The sequence below is a fragment of the Monocercomonoides exilis genome, assembly GCF_001643675.1.
Source record: "Monocercomonoides exilis strain PA203 chromosome Unknown scaffold15-1837935, whole genome shotgun sequence".
Taxonomy (NCBI): Eukaryota; Preaxostyla; order Oxymonadida; family Polymastigidae; genus Monocercomonoides; species Monocercomonoides exilis.
In genome coordinates this window covers 1,257,054-1,275,681 of record NW_027150560.1, presented here as the reverse complement: position 1 = coordinate 1,275,681, position 18,628 = coordinate 1,257,054, and the positions used below count along the sequence as shown (strand labels likewise).

At 33.7% G+C, this 18,628-nt stretch overlaps 6 protein-coding genes across 6 annotated transcripts; 2 read left to right on the top strand and 4 right to left on the bottom strand.

Moving 5' to 3' along the window:
• Positions 1 to 418: 418 nt before the first annotated feature.
• MONOS_1042 (uncharacterized protein) lies at positions 419 to 1,845 on the bottom strand (the record flags this gene model as incomplete). The annotated part of the gene is made up of 8 exons (XM_067862870.1): positions 419 to 549; positions 739 to 886; positions 956 to 1,003; positions 1,164 to 1,288; positions 1,412 to 1,534; positions 1,582 to 1,680; positions 1,732 to 1,807; positions 1,840 to 1,845. 8 exons carry the CDS (start codon positions 1,843 to 1,845, stop codon positions 419 to 421), a joined length of 756 nt encoding a protein of 251 aa, XP_067730064.1.
• Positions 1,846 to 2,225: 380 nt separating this feature from the next.
• MONOS_1041 (putative Zn-finger in Ran binding protein and others domain containing protein) lies at positions 2,226 to 3,042 on the bottom strand. The gene is made up of 4 exons (XM_067862859.1): positions 3,000 to 3,042; positions 2,799 to 2,932; positions 2,432 to 2,717; positions 2,226 to 2,343 (listed from the first exon to the last, which is right to left on the bottom strand). The coding sequence occupies exons 1-4, from the start codon at positions 3,027 to 3,029 to the stop codon at positions 2,290 to 2,292; spliced, it is 504 nt and encodes a 167-aa protein (XP_067730063.1). The 5' UTR covers positions 3,030 to 3,042; the 3' UTR covers positions 2,226 to 2,289.
• Positions 3,043 to 5,695: 2,653 nt separating this feature from the next.
• Positions 5,696 to 7,048, top strand: MONOS_1040 (uncharacterized protein; the record flags this gene model as incomplete). The annotated part of the gene is made up of 4 exons (XM_067862848.1): positions 5,696 to 5,708; positions 5,774 to 6,014; positions 6,081 to 6,134; positions 6,178 to 7,048. 4 exons carry the CDS (start codon positions 5,696 to 5,698, stop codon positions 7,046 to 7,048), a joined length of 1,179 nt encoding a protein of 392 aa, XP_067730062.1.
• Positions 7,049 to 7,126: 78 nt separating this feature from the next.
• On the top strand, positions 7,127 to 8,300 carry MONOS_16755 (DNA excision repair protein ERCC-1; the record flags this gene model as incomplete). Its single annotated transcript, XM_067869629.1, has 4 exons — positions 7,127 to 7,135; positions 7,196 to 7,593; positions 7,700 to 7,871; positions 7,917 to 8,300. 4 exons carry the CDS (start codon positions 7,127 to 7,129, stop codon positions 8,040 to 8,042), a joined length of 705 nt encoding a protein of 234 aa, XP_067730061.1. The 3' UTR covers positions 8,043 to 8,300.
• Positions 8,300 to 10,542, bottom strand: MONOS_1039 (Replication protein A 70 kDa DNA-binding subunit; the record flags this gene model as incomplete). Its single annotated transcript, XM_067862836.1, has 9 exons — positions 10,263 to 10,542; positions 10,012 to 10,199; positions 9,799 to 9,958; positions 9,538 to 9,719; positions 9,304 to 9,418; positions 9,113 to 9,198; positions 8,854 to 9,012; positions 8,520 to 8,683; positions 8,300 to 8,406 (listed from the first exon to the last, which is right to left on the bottom strand). The coding sequence occupies exons 1-9, from the start codon at positions 10,530 to 10,532 to the stop codon at positions 8,300 to 8,302; spliced, it is 1,431 nt and encodes a 476-aa protein (XP_067730060.1). The 5' UTR covers positions 10,533 to 10,542.
• A 440-nt stretch (positions 10,543 to 10,982) lies between these two features.
• MONOS_1038 (uncharacterized protein) lies at positions 10,983 to 18,095 on the bottom strand. Its single transcript, XM_067862825.1, has 2 exons — positions 13,398 to 18,095; positions 10,983 to 12,869 (listed from the first exon to the last, which is right to left on the bottom strand). The coding sequence occupies exons 1-2, from the start codon at positions 17,927 to 17,929 to the stop codon at positions 11,558 to 11,560; spliced, it is 5,844 nt and encodes a 1,947-aa protein (XP_067730059.1). The 5' UTR covers positions 17,930 to 18,095; the 3' UTR covers positions 10,983 to 11,557.
• Between the last annotated feature and the right edge of the window lie 533 nt (positions 18,096 to 18,628).

Sequence of the window (18,628 nt, the reverse complement as noted above, 5' to 3'; positions counted from 1 at the left end):
TTATGGTTATCAAAGGATGTTGTTTTTCATCTAAATAGAATCCAATGTATATATATATAACCTTTGTTGTGTGCACATTATTCATTGATTCAGATAATCCCCTTTTATTTTTATTTTAGGAAAAAAAATGAGACAAAACAAAACACAAGCTTTCATCAAAATTTCATTATTAGATAATATACTTAATCTCTCAAAACAAAAATTTTCTTCGGAAAGAATAAATATTTGGAAAAATCATTGAACAGATTTAGAAAAAGGATTTATTTTACATGAGTAGATTTATAGAATTACAAATAAGTTAAAAAAATACTCCGAAAAATCCATCAAACAAATGTTAATGAAGGAAGAATTCTACATAAAGTGCTAATAAATCTCTTTCAAACAATTAAACAAATATATTTTCTATGACCCTTTCTGTTTATTTATCTTCTTGAATCAAATACTTGTTCTCAGCTTTCTCTTCTTTGGGAGAAAATAACTTTCTATATTGATAGAAATAAATGATGCTTACAACACTAACTGCAATTAAAAGAACGCAAGCAACGCTTCCTAGTGGCATAAATGATACAGGAAAATCGTAAATGAAAATAAAATCAAATAGAAATTAAAAATTAATTGAATCGGGTTAAAAATCCAAAATTTTTATGTTTCAAGTGAAAAAAAAGAAAGAAAGAAAGAAAAACAGCAGAATAAATATTGGAAAGTGAAAAATGAAACATTGAAATCTCAAAATCACACCGAGAAACAAAAGAAGGGGTATGGGAAGAACTTTATATCCACGGCCATTGTTGGTTGAAGCAACAATTGAGGAAGCAAGTGAATATCCAGCAGGAAGTACAGATAAGCACCCAAAGAATAGCACAGCAACTGAATATTGCTTACTAACCTGTATTAAAAAGTGTTAAGAATGTAAATTCATAAAAAAGTTATGTATGAATTAAAATATATTGCATACTAGTATCATCATAACGACTGCATAAATTACAAGAAGAACAATTACAACCTATTCGTGTAAAAATCAAAAGGTTCATTTAAATAAGAGATAAGTTATTTTTTTTTTTAAATAAAAATCATTTTTAAAAGAGAATATTTTTGAAAAAATGTTAAAAAACATTATCCAAAAAAGAAAATCTTCCAAAAAATGAAACCAAAATATTCCATACTATCATAATTGCAAACACGAAATCTTTTTGAATTCGAAAGAAAAGAAGAAAAACTAAGGCACAAATTGAAATAAAGCATCCGTAGTGGCAAAGTGGCACAAGAAGATGTCTTATTTTCAAGAGTTCTGTTGGAGAATTAAAAATTAAAGAAAAATTGAAACACATAAATATATTCCGCACAAATTGGATTTGATAAAAGATTAATTGTAACGATTTTTATTTTTGTTAAAAAATTAAACTTCACAAACTCAACTGACTCACGGTTGTAGCTTGAAGGTAATGCGCCCAGCCAAAATCATTACGTGAAAATATAGCACTTAATATATATATAATCAGTGCAACCGCACTTATACCGAATAAAACATATGAATCTTTAATTTTTTTCAGTTAAATAGTCAATAAACAGAAAAATCTCAACCTGCAAATACAATTACAGTCGAAAAAAATACACGGAAAATAGAAAAAAACAATATAAAAGTAGCTCCAGCAATGAATGCCATCATTTGAATCATGTTGCCTTCGAAAAAGAAACAATAACTGAAAAAGATGTATTTTGAAAAGAGCAAACCATTCCATACGCCGGCAACATTATAGCACTCAAAGAAAATTGAAGCACCAATCAAAATAGGAGTATATGCTTGGTACTTGAGGTGATCATTTTTACAATCTTCTAAACTTTCATATTGAGTTGTGCATTCTTGATTTGCATATACCAGAAGAAGAATTGCAGAAACGAAAAGAGAAATCATATGAACAACTCCTGTTAACAGATACAGTGTTAAAGATTTTGTTAAGCGATCTTTAAACAAATGTAACTTTTCTCTAAATGATTGGCTCATATTCTTTCAAGGCAAAAGAATTATTGAAAAAGAAAGAATAATTCTTAAAGGAATTGCACACAAAGTAATATTATGCTTTGAATTGATGCCTGTTTTTGTTTTAAGAAGATATTTAGGAAGTTTAACCCACAAACGCACTTTTGATCAGCTGATATCCTTAATCATTTATTTGTCATCAAAAAGCACGTGAGGATTGTTTGTTTGAAGCAAAGAGTCAAAACTATATCTTTCTTTTTTTATTCATTCTTTAATTTCTTTATTAAAATTTTGTGAATTGTATCGTTAATTTAGGCTTTTGGAGCTTTACAACTGAAACATTCAGTTCTGAATGCAAAATTTTTCTTGTAAAATATATGCAAAAAATAAAATTACATTTCATTTTCATTATAAAAAATGTATTTAAATAAATTTATAAAAATAAATACATACAGCTTTACATTTATTACATTCCCAATCTCCTTCTCTTGCAACATAGCCCTCTCGTGCTTCTTCTCCAGTGACAACACGAGCAGTTGGAGATTTCTTTGCAAAGCATTGCCTGCATGAATCGCGAAACGCAAAATTGTGAGCTTTGCAAGAATCACAGATCCAATCTCCTTCTCTTTGTTGAATGCGACGTCTTGGAGCTCTTGCAAAACCTCCAATCTTTGGAGCCCCGCAACTATAGCAAGAGGATCGACGTTCAAAATTGATTCCACCACATGAAGAGCAAATCCTGAAGATTTAGGATCAAAAACAGTAAATTGAAAAAGTTTGTAGTAAAATTCCTGTATTAAATATGAGCATATAATCAAACCAATCACCTGGACGTGTTTTTACAGGTGCACGAGGAACTTCATGGGCTGTGGAGGAAGATGGTTTTAAACCATCTTTTGTCGCTCCACATTTAAAGCATGTTGCTCTTCGTGCATAATTCATGAATTGACAATTCTGAAAAATGATATTGTGTAAAAGTTGTGCATTATATCTTATCAACACGTAAATCTATAAATAATACTGGGCAGTTCCAATCTCCAGGCTTTTGCATCTTGATCGCTTACTAATAATTTTTTATTATTCCAAAATTTGATTAACAAATTGATGTGTATTTTTTTACCATCTTTTTAACAGCAAACATTTGTTATCATGAAAATTTCACTTGTTTATTTTTTATCAATTTATGTGAAATTTTAAAGTTCTTGCCTTATTTAAAATTGATTGGATTCTGTATTTTTTTCAGAGATTGCAAATTTTCGATTTTTGAACCTTTGAAAATAAAAAAAGAATTATCATGCTTGTTTCATTTATTTGTCACAGGAAAATTTCCAACTTTAAAAAAGAAAGAAAGAAGAATACTAATTATATTAAAAAAATCATGTTTGTAAGTTTCCAGTATTTTTTGAATAATCATGAAGTGCGTAATTGGCTGATCTATTTTGAAATCCTTCGTTCGTTCGAGTTTTAATCAAAATATTTTTTTTACAAAAGAATATTTAAAAAAGCGCAAAGCACAAATGTATTCTTGCTTATCAATTGTTCTTTCAAAAGCAAATTAATTTTCACTATCCAGTTGAAGAAAAATTTATAATCTGATCTCAAATGAAAGATTGATTTCAAAAATGATCAGTAAATTCTTTTCGTTAAGTGTGATGATTCTTGAAATCAAAAAATGATATTTCGACGTACGAATTTTTTAAATCTTCATGTTCTGGCAAGGATATTTTCATGAAAATGTTGAATGGAATTTAATTGTTTGAAAAGCCAACGTTTGTAATGAATTAATGAAAATAATTTCAAAATATATCATTATCTCTGAGCATCGTTCTTTTTTAAATATGAAAAATGAAATTTCAATCCGAATTATTTAATAGAAAAAACATTATTTCAAACATTCTCACCCATTCGTATGATTATTTTTGAAGTTGCATGTTTTTTTTTCGTGGAAACAGTTATGCAAAAACTTTTGTAATTACCAATAAAATGAATTTTGGAGATGTTTAATGAATTATTATTTCTAAGAATCTAGAAAATTTGTAATAGAAAGTTGAAAGAAGTTGAAAAATGGATTCATCATTGATCAAATCAGGAAATAAATTATTACAAAATATAACAAATATTAAACTTTATTTTTTGTTAAAAGAATTACGTTTCCTGAAATTATCACTTTAATTAATGTTTTCATATTTATTATTTGCTTCGTCTGCATTTCAAAAAACTTCTCTTTCGTTGGTCAGTATTGCGAATCTTATCACTAACATAGTTTTTAAGAAACAAATGGGTAATTCTTTTTGAAAAGTCGCAAATGTTAAATTTTCAAATAAATCTTAAATTTCATATTTTGCTCAAATTTTTGTTAACATGCAACAAACTTCACAAACATGGAATCTATTTCTTGAAAATGCTATTTCAAACATTCTTGAGGAGATTTGTGAGCTGAAACAGAAATTTGAGCAAAATATGAAATTTTAGATTTATTTGAAAATTTAACATTTGCGACTTTTCAAAAAGAATTACCCAAATGGGTGATTATTTTTGAAAACATATTTCTTTAATCAAAAAGATCGGTTCGAAAATTTCCTTCGAATATCAAAAAAAGAACACTGAAAAATGAAAAGACCAATAAAAGACACCAGTTTCTTTATAAGTGCTGAAACTATTATTATTGAACCAGTTGTGATGAGTTTTTCTTTTGAACACAAATTCTCTTCCAAAAAATTAACAATCTAAGAAAAATTTATACCCCGAAAAAAGTTATGATTTCAAAAATAATCACCCATATATATCGAATCATCATAATGATAATTATTTCTTTTTTTCAAAAAATACACCAAAAATTATTCAAAATGAGAATTTTTGCGTTCTTAATAAATATTATGCAAACGAATTAATAATATTTTCTAACGAAATAATAATTTTAGCATTCGAATTTATAATTGTTAAAAACAAACAATACTTTATTCACTCTGTCAAGAAATTTCGTGTAAATCAGTTTTTCACTTTTGAATCTGAAATTATTTTGTGTGTTGTTATTATTTTTTCGTACGATAGAAAATTTTTTGAAATTTTTTATTTTTTCAAGAAAATTTCAAGAATTTTTAATTATTTTTATTCCTATAATAAACATGAAAAATTTTCATTTCGAATTCAAATTATTAACATAGAATAAAAATATTAATATTTTGTTTGCTGATTCATTAATTTGATTGATAAAATTTCTCATTTTGAATGATTTTTGGTGTATTTTCCGAAATGAAAAATTGCTCAATATTATTTTTCTTTGTGAGCAGATGGAAATGATTGATAAAAAATGAACACTGAATAATACTCATTCCATTCCATTCAAAAAATAGTCTATGAAGCTGCACGAGAATATTTTTTTTACAATTTTCCCTCAATAACAACAACAGCAGCAACAACAACAAAAAAAAAAAGAAAAAGAAAAAGAAAAGAAAAAGAAAAAAAAAAGAACCTCTCGATTAGCATTAAGAGTCATTATTTTCATGTGGTTTATAATTTTTACAAATGAATTAATAATAAATTTGAAAATTATCGAAAATGATTTACTAGAAAAAGCTTTCATATATAATAATAATCATTCATACGTTATCATTCATGGTAAAATACTCAAAAAATTACACATAAAGATATAAAAGAAATTTTGTTGTTTTTAAATAATTTTTTATCAAAAAATATAACACCCATTCTTTCAAATTTATGATCACGCGTGGTATTTTTTTGCTTCATTTCAAAAATGCAACGTTTAATTAAAAAAAAAATAACTTATTATTATAGATTCAAAAACAAAGATTACTAATGAAGAAGCGTCTTTACAGCTGCATCAATCAGAGCTGTCAGCTTTTTCATATCTTTGTGAAGCATTCCGTGCTCAAACATCAACTCAAACATTTAACCAAACCGTTACATTAGAAATGATAAAAGATGCATTTAATATCCCAACATCTGTTGCAGCTAGAGAAGTGGAATGGGCAGCAGGAAATGAAGAACTGATAAATTTGAGTAAGAAGGTGGAAAAGTGTGAAATTTCTTCTCTGAGAAATAATTGGTAAATCTCAAATAGCTTTTCAGATAATTTTAAAAGGCCTATTCTTGATGTTGTTTATTCTTCTGCAACTGCAATTGATTTTGTGGAAAAGTTTGTTCCATCTCTTTTTTGTTTTCTAAACAGTTATTTTCAGAGATCCTGAGTCTGTGCATCCATTTCGATTATTACCAGCAATTTCTCTTGGGATAGCTCCTCCTCAATTTTCGTTAGCTTCAAATTCTAGAATAAAATCCTACGAGAAAGAAAAAGAAACAAAAACAATTAGATTATCTGCTTCGAGACGAAAAAGATCGCTTCAACTTTCACCGTTAAGACATTCAAACACACAAGGTCCATCAACACCAAAACTTCAAACATCGACTTTGTCTTCATTACCACGGACGAGAAAATCAAGATCTCACACTCCAAGCGCTTCAATGTCATCAGTTCCTCAATCATCAAAAGCAAATTCATCAGCCTCTTCTTCTTCTTCTTCTTCTTCATTATCTTCATTGCCTTCTGCAGATATGCTCAAAAACTTTACACTTCCTTCATTGGAAGTTGTACAAAAAGTTCCTTTCGAAAAGTTACAAAGATTAAAAGATGTTTGCTTATTCCAGATTGCTCAAATGCAAAAAGAATTTCAGAGTTGGGGAGTTACAGTGAACACTGCGATTTTGCGTAAGCTTAAAGTTGCGCAATCCAAAGACAAAGAACGAGTGCAAAAAGAAAAAGAAAAAATTGAGAAAAGTTCAACAAAAGAAAATGAAAAAGAATCTGAAGTTGTAACTCGAAAAGGAAAAAGAAAAACAAAATCAAGCAAAACACAATCAAAAAAAGAAGAAAATAAAAACAAAGTTGAAGCGAATAATGATGAAACAGAAGTTAGTAAAGAGGAACAGGAAGAAGAGTCAAGCGATGAATCTGTTAATGATGATGATATTACAGAAGAAAATAAGAATAGAAGTCACGAAGGAGATACAACAGATGATGAGCTATTTTCAGGCGAGTTCAAAAAAAGATAGGACTTTACCTTTTCTATTATAGTTATATAATTTTTTTTTTATATTTTATATATAATTTATTTGAAGTATTTTGGAAGGATGGAAGAGGCTTATAAAAATTATTTTAAGTTATTGCATAAATGTATTTTTTTCCAAAAAAATAAATAGGCCACAATTGTTCCAGAATTATTCTCTCTAACTCTTCCATTTCATCCACCAAAAAATACGCTTTTTGCAAGCTTAAGGCAGAAAGGAAATCCATTTTTATCTTATATAAAACAATGTAAAATTGAGTATAAGCCGGTTATCCCTGATTTTATTATCGGAGAACATGTTTGTGCGCTGTTTATAAGTCTTCGTTTTCATTTACGAAACCCTCGGTATCTCCAACAACGTGTTGACGAACTTCTTCATTCTTCAAGTAAGTCTAGTCACGCATCATTTCCATACCGTTCTCGTTATCTGTTATGTTTGATTGATACCAATGATGTGAACGCAAATAATGCACTGAAAAAGTTAAATATTCTTGGGGTAAAAGAAAATATTTCGCTTCTGCTAGCATGGAGGTTCATTTTTTTACACTCGTATTACTGTGAATTCTGGATTATTTCGCCTTCTCCTTTTCTCTTTTCTTTTATTTCTTTTTGTTCTGATGTATATATATTTCAATAGCAATGAGCAAATGGCAAATCATGTTGAAAAATTAGTGGCTCTTCAGCAAAGAGGGATCGATGTCATAATGGGGAAAGGAAGCGAAGGCGCTTTCGCAAAGGCAACTGATTGTTTAACAACAATACCTTCAATTACGAAACACGATGCCCATCGACTGCTTCATGCTTTTGGGGTTTGTTTGGTTTTGATTTTTTTTCTTTTCACAGCTTTGCTTTAGACATTAAGTAATATCTTCGATTCTTCAAAAGATTTTTATTCATTGTTACCGATGATGGGGAAGACAAAGGTTGATAGGCTATATGCAGCTTGCCACGAACCTTTTCTTCCTCCATCATCAAAATAGAATCGGCAATTTTTTTGTGAAGTTAATTTTTAAGTTAAATTTTATTTAAACTGTAATTTTCAATATTTTTTAAAAAGAAAGAATAAAATAGAATTCAAAAAATGAGATGAGATGGAATGAACTGGGTATGGAAGATAAAAATAGAGAGATAGAAGAATGAAAACATAAATAAAAAAAAAAAAAAACTTTTATTATCGATTGTTAATTACAGTCCGATTTTGGTAAACTGCATAAGATGTGTCGCAGAATAAAAGTACTTACACTTCGTAGCCATATCTTTTAACGATAGAAAGCAACTCTTTTGATCGTGTAACGTGGTTGGATGGACTCATATGACTAACTGTATATTGAATACGCATTTCATCTAATGAACATTACAAAAAATAGAAAATTTCAACAAATAAATAAATAAAAAAACAAACAAACAAACAAACAAAAAAAAATTGCGATGAAAAAATATATATTAAAAATCAAAACCATTTATTGTAGAAGTCTGTTTTCTTGCTCTAATCCTAAAGTAAAATTGCTTCAAAAGAACAGGAGCGAAGAGATCATCAATAGCATTCGGATTTTCATCAACCAAAGCAGCAACTTCATCAGCATTGTGCTGAAGCAGTTGCTCAGCCACATCATTGAAACAACTGACATCACCATATTTAATATCATTCATTAGGTTAATTCACAAAAAAATATCATTAAAATAATATGTTTTAATACAAGTTAAACAGAAACAAATTCAAATAATAAACACATTAAAATAATTATTTGAAATAAAAAAATAACTTTCAATCAAAAACAATGAGATTCATACCTTACCCAAAACGCGCCTGTTGAGTCAGAAATCATCAAAGAAAGAATGAATCTATTCTTTGGCGGTCCGTCGCGCAGGAAATTGTGCCCACAGCTGCATTGCTCTTCATCTGGCGAAGCAAGTTTTTTATAGCAGTTTGTTTTAGGGCAAGCCAGATACCTATAATCAAATTATTAAAATTAAATTCATGATTCAAAGATAAATAAATAAATTTATATAAAATGAGCTTCATCAAATATTTGAAACATTAAAGACAAACCAAAGAGATGATCTCTTATATTTTGTAATGCATCCAGTGAAAGAGATAAAATCTGATTGTTTTTCGTCATGTCCCAGATCAGAAGCCTAAAATGTGGCCAATATCCATTAAAACAACATTACGAGGCAAGAAGGAAAAATATGAAAAATATATTTCATTCACCATAAGATTTAAGAAAAGTGTAAGCAAACCAAAAGCTGTTCAGCAGAAACATTAATAACTGGGCGAGATTCACCTTTTTCTCCTTTTGGGGCAGTGCCTTCAATCTTCGAGAAAGCATCTCTTCCGACATTTAAAGTAGACATCCTAAACATTTCAAAATTGCAAACATGAAGAAAGAAAGACATTCAAATTTTCAATTGATACAAAACAATTTTTTCCAAAAAATATCACATTTTCATATAAACATTAGAAATTAATAAAACCATTTTTTCAGTTCCTCTGCTCTTGATAATCCAGTGGGATTCACATCAATTTGTGATTGAGATCCAGTTGATATCACACGAAATCCTTGGTAATCTCCAACTTTACCATTCTCAACACAAATTACATCGCCTTCTTTTCCGGAGAATTCTTCTGCTCTCTCATTCCAAAGCGTAACGTCAATCTAAGCATCAAAAACCAATACAAAATCGATAAAAAACGTTATTAACAAATTATAACAAATAAAAATTATTAATATTTACCTCGCACATAGAATCATCGCAAAGCGTAATAATTCGCTTTGTTAAAGACCTTTGTGTATCTTTTTTGACATTGACTGTTGATGGTTCTTCAATCTTCAAAGCAATCCCAATAATATCCACAGGATTTCCTGTGAGACGATGATTTGATAAATGTGAAAGGCTTTTGAAAAAACAGCAAATTTCCAATGGGTCACATAAAATCCAAATGCAAACCTTTGAATAAAGCTTTGGGATCTATCTGGCATAGAATCATCAATTGCTGTTTCCTGAACGATTGTGTCTTGGGTTGCTGTAATCTCATAATCCGATTTGCAAAACATCTTATTTCCTTGTTTTATGTTTCCTTTGCTTATTATATATGCATTTCCAACAATGAATTTTGCGTAATGTGTATCAACTTGCTGCAAAGATGTTAAAAGAGAAATTAAAAATTTGAATAAAAATAATTGAATTATTTTTCAAACTTGATTAAACATTGTAAGCCGAATTGACCCTGACTCATCCATAACATCAACAGACCCGCACTTACCAGGGTTCCCATCTTTTCCTTTGTAATTTCGAATTGGCTGAATAAATGAACAACGTCCTTTTATTGCCCAGTTACGTGGAGTGTAAGTGGATATAGCCGAAATAGGAAGTATTGAAAATCCGTCAACATTAGATTGAGAACCACTTTCGCTTCTTTGCGATGAAAGTGAAGGAGATTTAAGGAGTTTTCGTGTTGGTGATAACATCAATTTTGAAGTATGGGCATTCCATTCAAAAAAGTTATATCTTCAAAATGCTTAAAAATAGGTAATTCTGTTTGTTTCTGTGTTTTTAAATTTCTGATTTTTAAATAGAATCCATCAACACTGGTTTCAACAATAATTTTCATTTTTTTATTTTTCTTCATTATTAAAGTGCAATTTTGTCTAAACTGTTAATAGAAAAAATAGAAATTATGAACTTTATATTCTTTTATCAAAAATCATATTCGTTGAAAGAATATTTCGATTTTTGTTATATGTTTTAAACAAAATATAAATAATTATATTTATTTATGATCAAACAAGTTTTTCTGGAAAAAACTCAACTTGAATAATAAATCTTTTTATTTGTAAATGTTTGATATTGCTTTTGAAAGCATAAAACTTGTTGTTTATTTATTTTTTTGAATGTTAAATTGAAAAAAAAAAAGAAAATTTTCACATTAAATATTCTTTCAATTGCAAAATATTACAACATTTTTCTAAAAATAAAAGCAGCTCCATCAATTTAACAAAAATTAAAAATGATGTAAATAAATATATTCTAAAAAATTAAAAAACCAAAGCGGGAAACGATTATATTATATAAAATATATAAAACATGTGTTATGGTATGCCCAAGTCCACTCTTTCGTTTGCCTTTCTAATCAAATATACACAATGCAATGCACGCAAAAAGATCAAAATAAAAAAAATTTTTTTATATTATTTAAATATAAATAAATATTATGGGAGAGAATGAGAGAGAGAAATAGGAACAATATAGAAATGGAGAAAATCATTTAAATAATTTATTATTATTATGGTGACTACTTTTCTATATCATTAGAATGAATTCCTGCTGTTATATCGTTAAAACATGTTTAAGAGGAACTCTCTTGCAATTCTTCTTCTGCTTTCTTTTCTTCTTTCTCTTTCACTTCTTCATCCAAATGTTCTTTGTCATCTTTCTCTTTCTCTTTCCCTTCTTCTTTCTCTCCTTCTTCGTTCTGCTTCTTCTTGTTTTTCTTCTACTTCCTCAGTTTTTCTCTCCACCCTTCCTCCTTCTCCTTCTCCTCCTTCTCTTTCTCTTCCTCCTCTTTTTCCTTTTCTTTTTCCTTCTCTTTCTCCTCCTTTCCCTTTTCCCCTTCTCCTCCTCCTCCTTCTCCTTCCCCTCCTTCCTCTTCCTCCTTCTTCCCTTCCCCTCTGCTCACCACTCTAATCTTCCCCCTCGAAATCAACCTCTGCCTCCCAATCTCAAACTCCTTCTTCACTTTCTCCTTGCTCACTTTCCCTTCACAGAACATCACCACCTCCTCATCCATCTTTATCCCCATCCCTTCGTCCGCTGCCTTCTTCAGCAATTTTAGTGCTCTTTCTCTCCCTCCCTTTATTGAACTCATCACATAATAGCAGCTGCGTGTGTCTGTGCCCCAGTCTGCCACTATAACTGGAAGGCCACTCTCAAAGATCACACGGGAGGTGGTGCGGGCGGATGGGTACGAGGAGACAAGGGCTGTGCGGAGTGGGTTGGTGGATGAGGAAGGAGAAGAAGAAGAAGCACCATCTTTCAACTCTTCTTCCTTTTCTCCTCCTTCTCCTCCTTCTCCTTCTTTTCCTTCTCCTCCCTTCTTCTTCTTCTTCAAATACGGAGGCTGCGGCATTTCCTCCCCTGGTTTGAGCATCCCTTTCTCCTTCTTCTCCCTCCACTGCTCCACACTCGTTATCCACTTCACCAGCGGGATGTCCCCTTCATCTGCCAGCATCTCCTTCATCCTCTGCTGAATGGTCACCCCTTTCAGAAGCACACGCTCGTCTCCTCCTTGTGCGCTGTCTGACTCACTGCTGCTGATGCTGCTGTCGGAGGAGAAAGAGGAAGAAGAAGAAGATGTTTTTGCGCTTTCTTTGTTATTTGCTTCTTCATCTCCTTCCTTTTCACCTTCTTTCCCTTCTTTCTCTTCCTTCATTTCCTTCATCATCTTCTCCTTCTTTTTCTCCTTCTTCTCCCTCCTCCTCCTCTCCCTCTCCTTCCTCCTCCTCTCCACCATCCTATTGTACTCCTCCAGCATCTTCTGAGTAGGCCTCGTCAGCGTCAGCAAATACCCCATCTCCTTCTCCCTCGCCAGCCCTTCTCTGATCATCTTGCGCGACACACAGTCTTCCCACAGCATTCTCTCCTTCACTCTCCTATCTGCTGATATCCCATCCAGCAAGAAGGCCAGGCGCAGGCGCTGCTGAGAGGCAGCGGTGGGCAGGAAACGGCCGCTGTGGGTGACGGAGTGGGAGTAGGAGACAAGGGCCACGCCGTGCCGGATGTAGGTGAGGGTGGGGAAGGGAACGAGGCTGAGGGAGAGAGAAAGAGAGTGAAAGAAAGAGAAAGAAAGAAAGAAAGAAAGAGATAGATAGATAGATAGATAGATAGATAGATAGATAGATAGATAGATAGATAGATAGATAGATAGATAGATAGATAGATAGATAGATAGATAGATAGATAGATAGATAGATAGAAGAAGAAGAAGAAGAAGAAAATAAAGAAAGAAAGAAAGAAAGAAAGAAAGAAAGAAAGAAAGAAAGAAAGAAAGTTAATAAATAAATAATTGAATGAAGAAAGAAAAAGAAATTAAATAATGACATAATACCATTGAGATCATTTCATTTTTAAATTTCGATTCAAATAAAATAAAACAAAATAACAAAGTGTTCTCATTCATTCGTTCATTCATTCGCAATACAGAAAACAAATAAAGCACATATACACAAAAGGAAAGGAAAGGAAAGGAAAGAAAAGAAAAGAAAAGAAAAGAAAAGAAAAGAAAAAATACAAAAAAACTCCATCATCATCATCTCCCTCTCTAAAAAGCAACACACGTTGGCACATCCTTCCAAGCCTCAGTGAATTTGAGTATCTGGTTGTGCAGCACGGCCACTGTCCAATGGAACGGCCCCAGTTCTCTTTCACATTCAGAGAGAAGAAATTGGAGCTGCCTCAACAGCACTTTTAGCCTGACCATCTGAAGATGGTTGTTTGTGAGGGACTTTGTGGCAGCGGCTGTGTGGTGTGGGCGTGTGAAGTGGAGGGAGGAGAGGGAGGAGAGGGGGTCGGGGGATTTGGAGGGGGAGGGAGAAGAGGAAGAGGAAGAGGGGGAAGGGGAAGGAGAGGGGGAAGAAGGAGAAGGAGAAGAGGAAGAGGGCGAATGTGAAGGAAAAGAAGAGGAAGAAAGAGGAGATGAAGTAGAAGACGGGACAGGAGAAGGAGATGTAGCAGCAGTTGCATCCGTTTTTCCTGTTGTTTGTGTATTTTCGGTAGCAGATGAATCTTTTTGTTCTGTTTCATTCTTCTTCTGCTCTTCTTTTTCTGATTCTTTTTGTTCTTCCTTTGGCTTTTCAATTATTTCTGTGTCTTTCTCTGTTTCTTTCACTTCTTTGTTTTCTATTTCCTCCTTTCCCCCTTCCTTTTCACTTTCAGTTTTTGTTTGTTTTTCACCTTCTTCTTTTTCTTCTTTCTTTTCTTTCTCCTTCTCTTTCTCTTTCTCCTTCTCCTTCTCCCTTTCCTTCTCCTTCTCCTTCTTCCTCCTCTCCATCATCTCCCTCTCCTCCTCCCTCCTCCTCTCCTCCTTCCTCTTGTTCTCCGCATTCTCCATCCTCATAATGTTGTTCTCCTCTTCCACTGCCAACTCCTGTACTCTATTCAATTTCTGCCTCACTGCCTCTGCCATCACACGAACTGCGTCGGAATCCCTCAAAAACGACAGCCTTTGGCACAAGATGGGGTCTTCCTTCTGCAGACGCTCATACTCCATCTGCTGCTCTATGATTGCTCGCACCTCTTTGTGAGTCATTTTCGAGATTTCCTTTGCTGGTTTCTGCGTTTTCAGCTCATATTTGGACTTGGTTCGGGGGTTTAATGGGGATTTTGTGGTTTCTTTGAATTTTGCTTTTTCTTTTTCTTTTTCTTTTTCTTTCATTTTATCCTTTTTCTCCTTTTCCTTCTCCTTCTTTTCTTTCTCTTTCTCTTTCTCCTCTCCTCTTTTCGAAGAAGAAGCAGCAGCAGAGGCAGACGCAAATGAAAATATTGGTTTTGTCTTTTCTTTTCCGGTTTCTTTCGATTTTTCCATTTTTTGCTGATTTTGAACTGCATTAGCAAATGCCACACCTCCTGTTCCTTTAAACACATCATAGTTTGCTTCTTCCTTTGGAAGAAGAGGTTTTTCATCTTCATCTTCATATTCTTTCCTTCCTTCTTTTTCTTTTTCTTTTTCATTCTCTTTCCCATCCTTTTCCTTTTCCTTCTCTTTCTCTCCTTCTTCTTTCTCTTTCTCCTTCTTTCCTTCTTTCTCTCTTTCCTCTCTCTCCTTCTTCGCTACATTAGCTGCATTCGCCTCCTTCACCTTCTCCTCCTCTTTGCTCGTTGGATAATACACCTGCCCTGTAATTGTCTTAACAGCACCTTCATTATTCTCCTTTTCCTTCTTCTCTTTCTCCTTCTCCTTCTCCTTCTTCTCTTCTTCTCGTTTCTTCCCTTCTTTCCCTTCTTTCCCTTCTTTCTCTTCTTTCTCTTCTTTCTCTTCCTTCCCCTCACCACCCACCATCCCTTTCACTCTCTTCACCAGCCCCTTCAAAAACCCAATAGGATTTCTTCCTTCGCTCTCTTTCTTCCTCCTCTCCTCCTCTTCCTCTTCCGCTTTCCTCCTCTTCCTCTTCACCTCCTGCAGCTCCTCAATCAAATCACCCCATCTTTTTCTCTCATAATCCGACGCCTTCGTAAACGTCCTCACCACCATTGCTAATGCTTCTTCTTTCATTCTTTTCTCCTCCATCTCTTCATCACTAAATAACTGCCCACACCCCAAACAGCACCAGGGTTTTTCTTCTTCCATCGGAGACAGATGAAAGGGGGTGTCCATGCAGATACCGTGGAAGAGGTTGAGAGATATGGAGGGGAAAGAAGAGGAAGGGGCTGTGGAAGAAGAAGAAGAGGAGGAAGAAGAAGATGGAGTGGAAGAGGAAACAACAGAAGAAGCAGAAGCAGAAGCAGAAGCAGAAGGTAAAGTAGAAGAGGAAGTAGCAGTAATAGACTGAGATGCAGTATCACTTCCTTTATTTGCAATAATAACACCATCACAACCACCTCCTCTTCCACTCTTCATCATCTGTTCCACCGATAAATTCTCAGACACACCAGACAGATGTGAAAAAGCAGGGAAAGCCGGTGAAATGATGGGGAAGGAGACAGGCCTTGGATGCTTTGTGGAAGAAGAGGAAGAGGAAGAAGAGGAGAAAGAAGAAGAAGAAGAAGAAGAAGAAACAGAAGGGGATACAGTGAGTGTGGAAGGGAGAATAGTGTCTGTGCGATTAGAGGATAAAGATTTGCGCGTGGATTTGGAGGAAGAAGAGGAAGAGGAAGAAGAACGAAAGCTAAAAAATGAAGAAGATGATGTTTTTGTGTCTTTCTTGTTTTTGTCAGAATTGGAAAGTATTTTCTTGTTATCTTCTTGCTTTGAATGAGACGAATAACCTATTTCCTTTTCTGAAGTCTCTTTCGTTTTCTCTTCTGTTTCCGTATTTTTATCCTCTTTCTCCTTCTCCTTCCTTTCCCTCTCCTCCTTCTCCTTCTCTTCCTTCTCCTTCTCCTTGCACTTCTCCCAATCATCATCCACATCCCACCTCCTCCCAAACACCGACACCACAGGCACCAGGTCTTCCTCTGTAACAGCCACATCATCTTCCAATGGAGTAAACAGCTCTTTGTGCTTGTGCACATACTTCCACCCTTCCAAATCACACCGCACTGCAAATCGGCATTCCCTCCGCTCGAAATAAGGAGGAATCAAAGGAGACGCTCCACTTGGCAGGCGCCTGTACTCAGAGAGAGGGTCTTGAATGAGATTGGAAATGATTTTTTGGTGTGAAGGAGGTTCTTTTTCGTTATCTTTGCTTTTGTTGTTATTGCTATTGCTATTGTTGCTGCTTATAATTTCAGATTCAGTTTCCTTTGATTTCTTAAATGTTTTTGATGATTCATCGGTTTTACCGTCTAATTCTTTGCTCTTATTCTCTTTCTCCTTTTTCTTCATCTTTCCCTCCTCCTTCTCCTTCCTGTTAAACTCCTTCCGCACAGACACCAGCGCCTTCTTCTGCATCATCTGCTGCTCTTGTGCATTCCTCGTCTCCTTCTCTGCCTCCCACTCCCTCTGCTCCTCCGTCGCCAGCAGGTCCCTCACAAACCGGCCGATCTCTTCTTCCGTCGGGAAAAACGTCGGCGGCTTCTCAGAATTGGCCAGAGAAAACGCCACAAACGGATTCAGAAACGGAAGAGAGTTGGTTTCCTGCTTGTGATGCTTCGGTTGATTTGACTGTGGCTGGCTTGGGCTTTGCTGGCAGATGGCGAATGTGCTGTAGTCCACCTGCACATCGAAGGAGGAAGAGGAGGCGCACGAAGCCCACTCAGGCACCGTGGAATCGCCCTCACAATCACTTTGTGCCTCATTTCCAGCTGATTTGTTTGAGCTGCCTTGCTTTTCAGATCCGCTTGTGCTGCGCTTTTTGCATTTGTGCCATGAAGGGCAAGGGAGAATCCGCGTCCGGTCAGGCGCTCTGCAACGTGGGCAAAGGCAGAAAAATTGTTTGCTTCTCATGAGCTCACATCTCCTGAAGGAAGTTGGCTGATATAGAAGATCATCGGAATCTGAATAACTAAAAGTTAATATTTCTCCACGGCGCACCGGGCGCGAGCACCTATATACAAGATGAGGAATTTTATTCAGAGAAGTCGAAAAAGTCATGTTCGGAGAACAAGAATGTGGCACTCGAGATGCTAACTCAAACATGGCAGTTCCGCAATCCCCTCCAACTGGCCCTGTAAACTCTTTATATGGATGTTCTTCGTTTTCATCAACATATGTGCCATCCCATGGAATAGATCCATCAGACTTTTCAGTTGGAAAGTATGAATCAAATGAATGGACATTAGCATTCCATAACTGAACAATTAATATGATTTGATCTGTTGTAAAGTGAATCGGCTTTCTTTGCACATGCGGATTCCAGTGTGGTGGATGATGTTTCCACCGAAAATCAAGATAAGCATTCAGTGCTGGAATAAACCTTTCCACTTTTTGCCTATACTCTTCAAGATGTTGAAAGGATTCCAAAGGCGGAATAAACATTTCCTTATTAATCCAGCGCTGATAAGATTCTGGAGCAAAGGCGAATCCAACTAAGAAGCACGACATTACAGGATCAATATCGTAATGATTGCTCAACTCTTCAAGCCATTTTTCCAGTGGAAAAGATCTCACAAGAGGTCGTTCTTTAAGCACTATTTCTCCAGCTTTGATATCTCGAGATGCAACGGTTGAACGACCGAGATTTAAAAAATCTATTTGTGCAATATTATTCATTAATAAATTAATAAAGGTTAACTTTTTTCAATAGTTTTATCTTTGTTGTCTATTTTTTTTTTTTTTTTGGATTTCACGAAAATGAAATTTGCTCATATGGAAAATATTATTTCTTTTAAAAAAATTGATTGATATATATATTTTTTCTTTTATGAAAGAAGTGGTTAAAAAAAAGTCATTCAAGCTGACCAATTGGCAATCACGATAATGTATAATTTGAAAACAAAATCATTTAGAAAATGTTATTGCTTTCAACCAAGCAATGCTAGAATTTCATTTCTGCAATGACTTTTTTTTTATTTCAGTTTGAAAACATACAAACAATTGAACTGAAATTATTCAATTGATGGATTTTTTGTCATTAATGAATTCCTTTTTTTCGACGTAATCATTCTAATTTCAATTTTGCTCCAGAATTTTTTTAATTTTTTGAAATCATTCAAACATTCGGAAATAACCGGATTCCCAATTTAGTATTATTTCTATTGATAAAAAAGAAAAATAATAAAATATGGGTATTTATAATCTCATCTGTAGAATAATTTTTCGAAAAATTTGTGCTTGACATATGATGCTACCAAGAAGAATAGTGAGAGTTGAAAGCTCAACGCCTTGTTTAAAACAATCAAACGCAAAGTTTGCTTTTTATATTTTGCATAAATGGCATATTATTTTTTTTTTAACTTTGCAGAATAAAGA

Excerpts from the sequence above, each read along its gene's own strand:
- MONOS_1041 (XM_067862859.1), bottom strand. The coding sequence starts at position 3,029 with ATGCAAAAGCCTGGAGATTGGAACTGCCCA. Across the intron at positions 2,933-2,999 it reads CTGGAGATTGGAACTGCCCA|AATTGTCAATTCATGAATTA; the intron begins GTATTATTTATA and ends ATCATTTTTCAG. Across the intron at positions 2,718-2,798 it reads AAAACACGTCCAGGTGATTG|GATTTGCTCTTCATGTGGTG; the intron begins GTTTGATTATAT and ends CTAAATCTTCAG.
- MONOS_1038 (XM_067862825.1), bottom strand. The coding sequence starts at position 17,929 with ATGAATAATATTGCACAAATAGATTTTTTAAATCTCGGTCGTTCAACC. Across the intron at positions 12,870-13,397 it reads GCTTGGAAGGATGTGCCAAC|CCTCGTTCCCTTCCCCACCC; the intron begins GTGTGTTGCTTT and ends TCTCTCCCTCAG.